This window comes from Lampetra fluviatilis, chromosome 30 (assembly GCF_964198595.1).
Source record: "Lampetra fluviatilis chromosome 30, kcLamFluv1.1, whole genome shotgun sequence".
NCBI classification, from domain to species: domain Eukaryota; kingdom Metazoa; phylum Chordata; class Hyperoartia; order Petromyzontiformes; family Petromyzontidae; genus Lampetra; species Lampetra fluviatilis.
Window position 1 is genome coordinate 4,435,153 of NC_136304.1, and position 12,107 is coordinate 4,447,259.

The 12,107-nt window shown below is 48.2% G+C and overlaps 1 protein-coding gene across 1 annotated transcript; it reads right to left on the minus strand.

Moving 5' to 3' along the window:
- Window positions 1-5,267: 5,267 nt before the first annotated feature.
- C30H1orf56 (chromosome 30 C1orf56 homolog) lies at window positions 5,268-8,629 on the minus strand. Its single transcript, XM_078870674.1, has 3 exons — window positions 8,593-8,629; window positions 7,424-7,527; window positions 5,268-6,370 (listed from the first exon to the last, which is right to left on the minus strand). The coding sequence occupies exon 3, from the start codon at window positions 6,348-6,350 to the stop codon at window positions 5,814-5,816; it is 537 nt and encodes a 178-aa protein (XP_078726800.1). The 5' UTR covers window positions 6,351-6,370; window positions 7,424-7,527; window positions 8,593-8,629; the 3' UTR covers window positions 5,268-5,813.
- Between the last annotated feature and the right edge of the window lie 3,478 nt (window positions 8,630-12,107).

Consider the following 12,107-nt stretch of genomic DNA (forward strand, 5'->3'; position numbering starts at 1 on the left):
TACCCCTCCCCCTCTATCCCCCCCTCTATCTCCCCCTCTATTCCCCCCCTCTATCCCCCCCTCTATCCTCCCCTCTATCCCCCCCTCTATCCCCCCCCTCTACCCCTCCCCCTCTATCCCCCCCTCTATCCCCCCCCTCTATCCTCCCCTCTATCCCCCCCTCTATCCCCCCCTCTACCTCTCCCCCTCTATCCCCCCCTCTATCTCCCCCTCTATCCCCCCCCCTCTATCCCCCTCCCTCTATCCCCCCCCCTCTATCCCCCCCCCCTCTATCTCCCCCCCCCTCTATCCCCCCCCTCTATTTCCCCCTCTATCCCTCCCCCTCTATCCCCCCCTCTATCCCCCCCCCTCTATCCCCTCCCTCTATCCCCCCTCTACCCCCCCTCTACCCCCCCTCTACCCCCCTCTATCCCCCCCCCTCTCTATCCCCCCCTCTATCCCCCCCCCCCCTCTCTATCCCCCCCTCTATCCCCCCCCCCCTCTCTATCCCCCCCTCTATCCCCCCCTCTATCCCCCCCCCTCTTCCTCCCCCCCCTCTTTCCCCCACCCCCTCTTCCCCCACCCCCTCTTCCCCCCCCCTCTCCCCCCCCCCTCTAGCCCTCCCCCTCTACCCCCCCTCTATCCCCCCTTCCTCTCTTACCCCCCCTCTTCCCTCCCCCTCTCTCCCTCTCTGCCCCCTCCCTCTCTACCCTCCCACCCCTCCTCTCTCCTCCCCCCCTCTCTAGCCCCCTCAGCCCCACCCCTCCTCTCCCCCTCTCCCCCTCCCCTCGGTTCCACGTGGAGCTACAGACACGTGGAGTGGACTTGCATGGCCAACGCGCACCAACTACGCCAGTGGTTCTGAACCTTCACTGCAGCCTTGCACCACCTTGTTTCGCAATCGTTAAAATTGTTTCATGTTAATAAACGCATAGTTATAACTTACGTGCCCATGCTTAAGTCGGATTTTCGATGATTTACCTTCTAAAAAACATCTGGCCATGTCTCGCACCCCCAGAAAGGGCATCTTGCACCCCAAGTTAAGAAGAACCACTGAATAACAAACGTACAAAGTGCTGGTCCAGATGTCATGTGACCGCCACAATTAAATGACCCCCTGACGTGTTTTAGTGTTTCTCTTTCCATATTCATTTCTTTTTAAAATAAACATAACTTTTTTAAATAAACGTAACTTTTAGATACCTGGTCCACCCTGTACGCAAACCCACACCGTGTTCGCCAATACCTCTATGGCCTTACAAAGGAAAAAATATATAAAATAGGCTAAGCGTCAGGCAATGGCCCCTTCATAGCACAATCATACAGTACTGTACAGTGCATACGGCTTCATGTTAGTCCACTGCTGGATTATCCCCACACACACACACCGGTGGATGTCGCGGAAGTTATTTCCAAATTCTAAAAACTTCGCTCAATTTAAGAAACGTATTAACTATTTCACTAATGTAATCGTGTTTGCTCTGTGTTTCTGCCCACGTTGTGTGTTTGGATCTATTCTCAGTAACCATGATAACAATATATATTTAACGTCGCTGGCCTGTGCGGATTGGTGGCGACAGGGAGTCAAAATCAGTAACGATAAATCATATACAGGAAGCATAGACGTGGGAGCTTTGAAGTGCAGTACAACAGCATGGTGCTGCCCACAATGTAACCACGGAGCAGACTACAGCACTTGGTCTGTGCACTGATGGAAAACCAATAAAGCAGCCTTCCAAGCTTAACCCTCCTTCTCTTCCGAGAACTAGCGAGCTCCACCGCGTTCCGGTGATTTTGTCTTGAGCGTGTGGAATAAGCATGGGAACACACACACACACAATACCCAAGGTGCAGAGCCTGGAATTGAACAGGGAGGGTATGGAGTCGACAGTACAGTGGCTGGGCGAAGGGAGATCCAGACAATGGGAAGGGGCGCTGGAAGGGCTGAGTCCACCCTGAAGGGGCATGGGACCAACAGAGGTGTGGTCGTTTGGAATGGGGCATTGAGACCCTGGGCACTATGGGCATGACCGCGTGTGTATGGGGGGCATGGTGTTACCAGGGCATTGTGACGTGGTCGGTCGGGCCTTAGGAGCAACAGGAACATGGCCACGAGGTGAGGAAAGTGCATTTGGGGTTCGGGAGAAAACGGCGTTCTGGACGGGGCATTGAAACACGACCCAGCGGAGAGGGCATGGCAGGCATAGTCACGCAGATGGGGGCAGCGATGAACCAAGGGCATGGATGGTCAACGAGGAAAAACGGCAAGGGTGCACGTGAGCACAGACTGACATTGATGACATTAAGGCTATAAAGCGGCGCTGTTGTAATAGCACGAGCCAGGGCGGTCGATGCCTATTAGCAGTAGTGTGTTTTATTTATCCGGTGTTGTGAGCGCGTATGGATTTACTGCGTCTGGAAATGGGTTCACGTCGTTCATCATCGGTCGGGCGAGCTATCAACATTGTCCTCCACGTCTGTGATCCGAAGCTTTGGAACGGAGGGTTGGTGGGTCACGCAGAGATTTGTGAAACTGCCAAACCCGCTGGCCTGTGAAGTGACCAGATGAGACGATAGCAAATGTGTTGAATCCTTCTGTACGCAGCTTTCAGTTGTATCCTTTCGAATGCATGGTGGGCTTTCTCCGGGTATACCCCAGTTTCCTTACACATGAAGCGAAAGATAATAATTTATTTTAAAACTATTTTTACTTTTACCAGTTAAGGTCCACTGAGCTATACAGCTCTTTTTCAGAAGCAACATAGCCACAAATGATAGCGCAACGAAGTGGCTTATCACGTGGAAATTTGTAGCAGCAGCAGCCAAATACTCTAAACGCGTGTTTGTAAATGTGGAGGGAAAAAAAACAGAGGCCACGGAGTAAAATTCCACACCTTCCAACAACTCACCTTTAAATGGCCTCGCCTTACAACGCCTCACCTTTAAATGGCCTCACCTTCCAATACATTGCCTTTAAATGGCCTCACCTTTTAATGCCTCAACTTTAAATGGCCTCACCTTCCAACACCTCACCTTTAAATGGCCTTACCTTCCAATACATTGCCTTTAAATGGTCTCACCTTCCAATACCTCACCTTTAAATGGCCTTGTCTTACAATTCCTCACCTTTAAATGACCTCACCTAACAATTCCTCACCTTTAAATGGCCTCACGATAAGTGTTCCCGTTCGGGAGCACTTATCGCACAACACGGGACGCGTACCCCGTTATAACGCGGAACGCGCACCCCGCTATGACGTGGTGTCTGAGCGGTCGACGGCGAACTACTTTCTTGAGCTGCGCGGCGGCATACCCAGACTTATTTGTCCGGCCATCTGTGTAGTGGACATCGTATCTTGCTAAACGAGTTTTTCGCTTAACACGACACTTTTCAGGAACGCATCTACCGCATTAAGCGGGGAATTATTGTACTTGAGATGGCTTCTTTCGGGCAGCTGTAAGAGATGGATGGCAATGGCTTGAGTCCCTCATCCAGCAGTGGATTAGTACTGGCTGATTATTGATAAATGTGAATTTTTATTTAACACGTAGGCTTTTGCGACTAATAGCATCCTTAATAGACAAGATCAAAGGGCTCGCATAATGTTCATGCATAATGTGCGTTGGCTCATTATTCACCCCCCACCCCCACCACTTTGCGCAAGAGCGCAGAAGTGTGATCACCACATCTACGCCTCTATATAAGGAACGAAACAGGTGGACTTCTCCACAAATCTGGCTGTCGCCTGATGAAGCTAGTTGTAATTACTAGCGAAACGTCGTACTCAGATTGTAAATGTTGTGGCTTAGAATTGGTACGTTCTATTTACGTGACAACCCTTACTAGTTGGCTGTGTCGGGTGGTGGCGGGCTTTAACGACACATTTATATATTTACGCGATCTAACCAAAAAAAACCTCTAGAATGGGTAAATGTTTATATTTAAATGTCGCATGAGACTAAGCACCTTTCAACGTGGTTTTCTTTGCCCTTCTAGAAGATAAATATGCAGCTCTGAAATTGCTTGCTCACAATCACTGCTGGTAGAAGGGCCTCTGAAAGTGAGCTCGAGATGACGCTCCCTCGAGTGTGAGAGCTCCCTTAAGCATGAGAGCTTCCTCTAGCGTGAGAGCTCATTCTCGTGAGGGCTCCCTCTAGCGTGAGAGCTCCCTCTTGTTAGAGCTCCCACTCGTTAGAGAGCTCCTCCTAGAGCAGGGGTCGGCAACCAAAATAACAAGAAGAGCCATTTCTTTCCAATTCGGTACAAAATTCAGTATTTCAAGAGCCGCAATGCATCTGAGTACATACGTACATATCGTCAAGAAGCAGCCCGTAAAGAGCCGCATGCGGCTCCGGAGCCGTAGGTTGCCGACCCCTGTCCTAGAGCAACCCCTTAGAGAGCGCTCCCTCTCGAATCTTAGATGGCTCCCTCGACAGGGAGAGAGCTCCCTCTCTTCAGAGCAGGGGTCGGCAAACCTCTGGCTCCGGAGCCGCATGCGGCTCTTTGATGGACCTCTTCGTAATGTTAAGGACCACCACGGTCTCGTATTAACAACTTGCATTGCGGCTCTTGATATATTGAGATTTTTTTTTTTACCAAATTCGAAAAAAAAATGTCTCGTTATTTTGTTAACTAGATATTATATGGCCGACTCTTCCGCATTGGCCAAACGTTTTTTGGGGGGGGGGGAAAGCGGTGGGAATGCCTTCACTATACCCCACCATGCGCATGACCTGCGTGTCTACTGTGCGGTTGTAACCCCATTTCAACTTTGTGGGTGTCGCTGTAAGATCCACGCTGTTGCTCTCAAATGCCACTGTGGGATGTAGAACCGGTGACCCGTGGGTTGCAAGCTCGGCGCTCTAACCATGCAGCCCTTAAAGAACACCAGTCGGCTTTGCATCAGTCCACTGACACTCGACTGTCCATAGTGCGGCAGGAATTGAGTCTCCGACACTTTTTTTGTGCAGTAGGGGGCGACGTTGCTACAACGCGGAATCGCAGTGGAGTTCCGCTCCGTAATTCGCAGGAAATTTTACAGCGTTGGGGACACGCGCACCGTGAACTTCTTTCCCACCGTACATAGCCAGCCGTGCTAACACCCGATTGTGATACTGCATTGGCAGTAGTGCAGTGGTCAATTTGTCCATAACATTTACCCTAACAGAGAAAACTAAATGTAATAGGCGACGTTTCGGGCAATAGCCCTTTTCCAACGCACACAGATCACCCAATGGTTGAACGCCACCGAGAAGAATGACGAATGTGCAATCATTTTGTTAGGAGTGGAAACATGTATTAGATTATTTATTATCAACTCTTAAGCTCACGATACGTGCATGGGGGTCGCGTGAGTAAATATCAATGTTTGTGTAATATGGCTCACGTTACCTGGTGGAGCTATCGCATGAGCTGCCGGTCCTTCGCTATGTTTAAATAATCCCATTGTTTAATTGAATCTCGACAATCCCATCGAATCGATCTACCTCGAACTAATCTCGAGCGCACGAGACACGTTCCGTCCTGTTCATCAGAACGCGTCAAAATCGTCACCGTGCCAACTCGGTGCTGGCATCGAAATACTTTTTTAGTTTCGTCATTAAATCCAGGTTCCAGTAAAACAAAACAAATAGAGACAAGCGTGGTGGATATATGTGTGCGTGCATTGTAGAGCGTTAGAGAACAAACCCCGGACTTTCTGGAAATGAAAAAAACGACGACGTGAATTCAGACACAGGGGTAGGCAAGCGGACATCTTTCCGGGTGGAGGGCAACGTAACGACAATTCCGGAACCCAGCTCCGAACAGCCGTGCTGCCGCTGCTGCTGCTCCTTCACGCTTGCTTCCCTTTCGGCTTGTGGAAGAAACCCGCCACTTTCCCGAAGAATCCAGCCACTGCGTTTCTTCCTCCTCCTCCTGCTGCTGCTGCTGCTCCTCCTCCTGCTCCGCCTCGTGCTGCGCCCGCAGCCTTCACCTCTTCTCGCGCGCACTTCCAGGAAGCGCCCAGCTTGCACTCTCGCATCGCCGCACAGTCGCCCTCGCCGTTGCTGCATTTGCACTCGTGGGCATTGCAGGGCACTCGCTGGTAGCCTGCCAGGCCCAGGACATCCTCCGAGGGCCTCTCGCTCCCCGGGGCCACGCTGATGAGCCGAGCTCGGCTCATGGACCCCGCGGCGCAGTTGCAGGCCCACGAGCCCCAGGGCCCCGACTTGAGGGAGCTGCTCTCGTCGTTGCTGGAGGCGATGGAGGTGCTATCGTTGGTGGTGGCGGCGGTGGTGATGGTTTTGGTGATCAGCAAAAGCAGTGGCAGCAGCGAGCAGCACCAGCGAAGCATGGCGCTGCTGGTGAGGGTCTTCTTCGTTCGGTGCATGGCTCCTTCGCCAACTTTGTCTTGAAAAGAAATCGAATTATCATCGTCAATTATCATCATCAATCAGCCATCGTCGCCCGCACCTCCGATTAGTACGGTTGGCTGCGTGCGGTGCGAAAGAAGTTCAACATACATACATAATCATCATACTTTTCTGTCCTGCTCACCATGATAGCATCATCGTCGTAATTATCGTTCAATCACCATCGCCGTCGTCATTCATCCGTGCACAATACTGCTAGCATCGTAATTGTAAATAATACAATTCGACATCTATTCACCAGCCATCATCATCATCGTCATTTGCTACGCTGCTCACGACGGTATAAGTAATTAATATTTACTGCAATAATCATCAATCTAATCAATCATCATTTCCAAAAAACATTGTAATGCCTTGGAACAGCTGGCAGTTTACTGCACAGAGGAACGCACACATTTTACCATGATACTTCACACCATAATCCATCATAATCAGCCAACGTTTCATTAGGCACACGTACACTACAATTAACTAAATTACTGCAGCCGAGATCATTTAAATATACAACAATAATCTACAGCCCTTTGCCAATCCACTGATCAGAAGGCCTCCCTGCACCGTGTTGGTCAGGGATCGGTAACCAAAATAACAAGGAGAGACACTTTGTTTCGAGTTCTGCAACAACAACAAAAACTCTCAATATTTCAAGAGCCACAATGCATGTGAATAAGCGACGGCGCTTAAAGAACGGTCCACGAAGCGGTCCTTAAAAGCCGCAGGTGGCCAACCCCCTGGTGTTGGTCGTGGAGGTTGTTTGACCATACTTCACCGCGCCGGTCAGTGCGGGTCGTTGAAGGAGCTGGGACCGCATCAGATATTCAGATGTCACTCGCGTACTCGGATCGCTGGTTTCATGGCGCAAAAGCGCAACGGCTCCGCACGAATCGTACGACATTTAATATTGACCTCGATGGTCACAACTTCACAGTTCAAAATCAAACATCACCAATGTTCAACATCGCTAGTTCATCGACCTGAAAAGCGAAATTTTACATGGAAGTTAAACTCAATAATCTCAAAGTTGACATACCGGATTCAATAGCGACGTTCACGTTTCCGTCTGGTCCAGGGGGGCGAGTCCTCCCGTCTCCTAGCAACCGTTTCCCCTGGCGACCGTTGCCAAGGCGCGCGCTTCTGCCGGATGGACGGTGATAATTCATTCACATTGTGACTAAACCTTAATTATACATCACTGCGATCATCCCCATCGTAATTATCGTCGTCGTCGTCGTCAATAGCCCGTCGTCTTTAATTAGCATCGTCAATCGGAAATCGTCATCGTCAATGCCGTTATTTACCAATTATAATCCGTTGCACCGCTCGTAATAACTTTTAATTCTATGTCTGTTTTTCCCATGAAGTAGGGTAATTGATCGAAACGTCTCCTATTATATATTTTCCCACGTAAGGCCGGTGATATTGAGGAATGTGAGTTTTTTTTTTGTTATCAGTGCTTGTACATCACTAAATATATATTTTTTTTATAATTGAAGTCTTTCCTTGCGGCAGTTGACAGTTGCATCCATAGAGGACCGGGCAAGTCCTTCAACACTTCTAAGTATATATTTACTATACTCTTTAGTTTTTTTCGGTAAAGTCACGTAGGTGAAAACAAAATAAAATACAGATAAAACAACTAAATTAAATTACTGTAGCGGCAATCACACGCTACAGTAATTTTGCTGGAGCGGTCACACCTGATGACGGATGCTTGTGTTGCTTCCGAAACGTCGTGATTTAATTTAGTTGTTTTATTTTTATTTTATTTAGTTTTCACCTACGTGACTTTACCGAAAAAACCCAAAGAGTATGGATCCTTGCAGTCCCGAAAGCTTCAAATCTAGAACATAATTCAATTACATACTTTAGAGCCAAAATGTCAATCCACTGCTGATTGAAGGCATTCCCCCGCACCAATATGGGTGTTGTTTGACCATACTTCACCACGCTGGTCAATGCGGGTTGTTGATGGGGACATTGACATTAGCCATGGTCAAGAAGCGAACTCAGACGACGGAGATTGTAGCGCAAGTGCAATGCCTCTAGCCCATGGATCGTACAATACTCAACATTTACTTTGGCCGTCACCACCTTCACGGCCCGATATAAACTATCGCCAATCTCAACATCACTTCTTTATCGACCTCCAAAGCGAAATTCAACGTTAAATTAAACAAAATAATCGTAAAGTTTACGTACGAGAGCCTGCAGCGACGTTGCAGTGTGCATCCATGCACCGAATGCGGCCGTTCAAGTCGTTAACTCGTTGAGGCGACCACGTGCGTCTCGTCCAATGGGAGCCAGTCCTCCCGTCTCCTAGCAACCGTCTCCCGTGGCGACCGTTGCCTAGGCACGCGCTTCCATCGTTGGGCGGTGCTCCCATTTGCAGTGACGTCATCGCGTTTAAACAGCACGAGGGAGGGCAGCAGTGACATCATCTTACCACGGACTCACCATATTGCGAGACGCAAAAAGCCACGTGGTTTGTATTTATAATAGTATCCACACAACGCAGGCACCGGTGGTGGTGGTGGCAGCCATGGGTGGAGAAAACCCGATTTTTCCAGCGGCAGGCATCGGGTTTTTTTTTAACCAATTAAACCGGATTTCTCCCAATCTCAGATGATCGGGTTTAATATAAAAAGACAATTAAAACCCGATTGTAAAAAACCCGACTGTGCCACCCTTGGTGGCAGCTGATGATGGATGCGTGATGGTGGTGGTGACAGTGTCTCATCAGCAGTCAGCCTTACTTGAATCAATGCTGATGAACTGCCCATCGTACAGGCAAAGGCCCCCCTCTCTCTTCACGATACGAGTGGCGAGACACTAAATGTCGAGACGGGTCCAGAGCTTGTTGTTCGTGTTGAACCGATGCTGGTGAAATGTTGCACCCCCCCCCCACCCCCAGATTGCGGGTTTTGCAAATTTAACACGTAGACTTTCACGACCAATACCCACAGGTTTTTTTTGGGTTAGATCGCGTAAATGTGTCGCTAAACCCACCACTAACCGACACAAGCAAACTAATAAGGGTTATTGCGATTGTTTCTTTTTGTTTGCATTTTGACTGCTTGTGTTGTGGATATTGCAAACATGCTGCCTTGTATAAAGGTGTCAGTTGTTGTACCAGTTGAAAGGGTAAAAACCTATCACTATGTTTTGCCACTGGTTAAGGAGGTCTCAGTCTAAAAGGGTTGTCGCATAAACAGAACGTGCCAATTCGTCACTAGTGCAGCACGCCAGTGTGTTGGAGAGCGCAAGATACCTTAATGTGTGGAGGTACAGATACAACAAGGAGACACTGGGCTGCTGATCGATGTCAGAATCTATAAGCAACGACGCTAGTGGTTTTATTGATACATCCCTTTGAGAGTCACTTTATTTTCGGATTAATATTCGCGTGCCTCGTTTCGTTTCTCAGATTTCTCCGCCTCGTGAATTGCATCGCAGTTATTATTTCATTGAAATTATTGGGGCCCAGAAATCAGAGGTGGGACAAAGTCATTGTTATGCAAGTCCAAGTCGAGTCGCAAGTCATCAAATTCATGACTCGAGTCTGACTCGAGTCCAAGTCACATGACTCGAGTCCACATCTCATAGGTGGGACAAAGTCATTGTTATGCAAGTCCAAGTCGAGTCGCAAGTCATCAAATTCATGACTCGAGTCTGACTCGAGTCCAAGTCACATGACTCGAGTCCACACCTCTGCCAGAAATATATTGCCAAGTGCATTGCCTCGTCCTCAATGAAATGTGACAGCAACATTTAATCAAGTTACTTTTAATCTAGAGGAGTTTATATCGTAACACTTTTTTAAGGGTTTGTGCATTTTCTTGATTCTTTCGGTAAAGTCACGTAGAAGGGAAGTAATAAAATAATCAAAATAAAACATAATAAAATAATTCTCACGACGTTTCGGCCACAACGCAAGCAGCCGTCACCTGAGGACGGCTGCTTGCGTTGTAAAATAATTCTCACGTTTCGGCCACAACGCAAGCAGCAGTCACCCAAGGACGGCTGCTTGCATTGTGGCCGAAACGTCGTGAGAATTATTTTATTATGTTTTATTTTATTATTTTATTACTTCCCTTCTACGTGACTTTACCGAAAGAATCAAGATGAATCCCTGCAGTCACGAAAGCTTTAAATCGAGGTTTGTGCATTACTCAATCGTTAATATCGGGGTAAATAATCCTGCCGATTTTAAAACTGGTGTCATTAAAAATCGTATTGTCATCGGGTCCCACGGTGAAGCGTGCAGTCTCCGACCCATATCCACCTCATCTCCTAAGAATCGGATTAAGTGCTATTAAGAAGGGCAATTTCCCAACACATCGCCTCTATCATTTTTCCTTTAAAGGCCTTAGTGTTTACGAATGTGTTGTCCTTTTGTTAATTGCTATTATATTTCGATTTAAAGCTTTCATGACTGCAGAGATTCATCTTCTTGGTTCTTTCGGTAAAGTCACGTAGAAGGGAAATAATAAAAATAACAATTCTCACGACGTTTCAGCCACAATGCAAGCAGCCGTCCTCAGGTGAAGAACAGGTCTGTCGGAAAGACAGCGTCTGAATCATTATTTTTTATTATGTTTTATTTTTATTATTTTATTATTTCCCTTCTACGTGACTTTACCGAAATAACCAAGACGATGCTATCATATTAGAAACACATCCAAGGGGACATCTACAAAATCACGTGGGGAGCTCTGCTCTTGGTTGCATTATTCCATCGCAGACCCATGAGCAATGACTTGGGGAGGCCTTCAGTCAGCAGCGGATTGATCATGGCTGACGATTGTACAAGGCAAGGGACTGGAGATTAGGATTGAAATAAATAAATGTCCGTATTATTGGTCACGAAAAGGACCTTTGCTCGAAATGTCAGCCTACTCTACGCACGTTCCGTTATAAAGCCATTGTCGATGTGTGGGTTTTGTTATGCATGTTCCCGTACCACGTTTAATGCAGTCACTTTTAAACGAAGTACATTTTAAAAAATATCTTAAAATGGCCCTTGTTTCCGCATTGCGCAACATAGATGGAAACTGGTTCGGTCAGTACATTATTAGGTACAGTGTACCTGCAAGGCTATGGCGAGCCTCCTCTGTTGCCTCACAGCAGGCGTAAAACAAGAGTCGAAAATTCAAATAATCAGAATCTGACTTCATAATATTTAGAGCACCATACCTCAAGGCACTTGAAACAGTTTCAAAATTCGGCAACACAATATTGACTTAGATGGCAGGGGCAATGCAAGGGCCGAAGAATGAGTGACCGGAACAGAGGGCACGTGGAGGTCACAAAGGGCAGGGAAGGGAAGGGGGAAGGGTGAGGGGAGGGAAAAGAATGGGCAATGGCGAAGAGGCGAGCCTTTAAGAGAGGCGCGAAAGGGGGTTGAGAGAGTCTGCTGAATGTGTAGGGGCAGTGCCGAGTCTACGGGGGGCGGTGCCGAGTCTACGGGGGGCGGTGCCGAGTCTACGGGGGCAGTGCCGAGGTCGAGCGTCACGTGGAGAACGATAGGTTCAGGAGGTTCTCGAATGCTCAAGCGTGGATGCAAAACTCCACTCTTGTTTTTTTGTGATAAATGTTGCCAATATTTCCCTTGGGCTAAACGCTCGAAGCAAACCGGGGGAGAGGACGCGATGGCACGGACGAGACGAACAACACCAGACGCGACGGAGCAATCTCGGGCAGGCGAAGCACCGGCG

Coding starts and splice junctions, on each gene's coding strand:
- C30H1orf56 (XM_078870674.1), bottom strand. CDS start 6,350: ATGCACCGAACGAAGAAGACCCTCACCAGCAGCGCCATGCTTCGCTGG.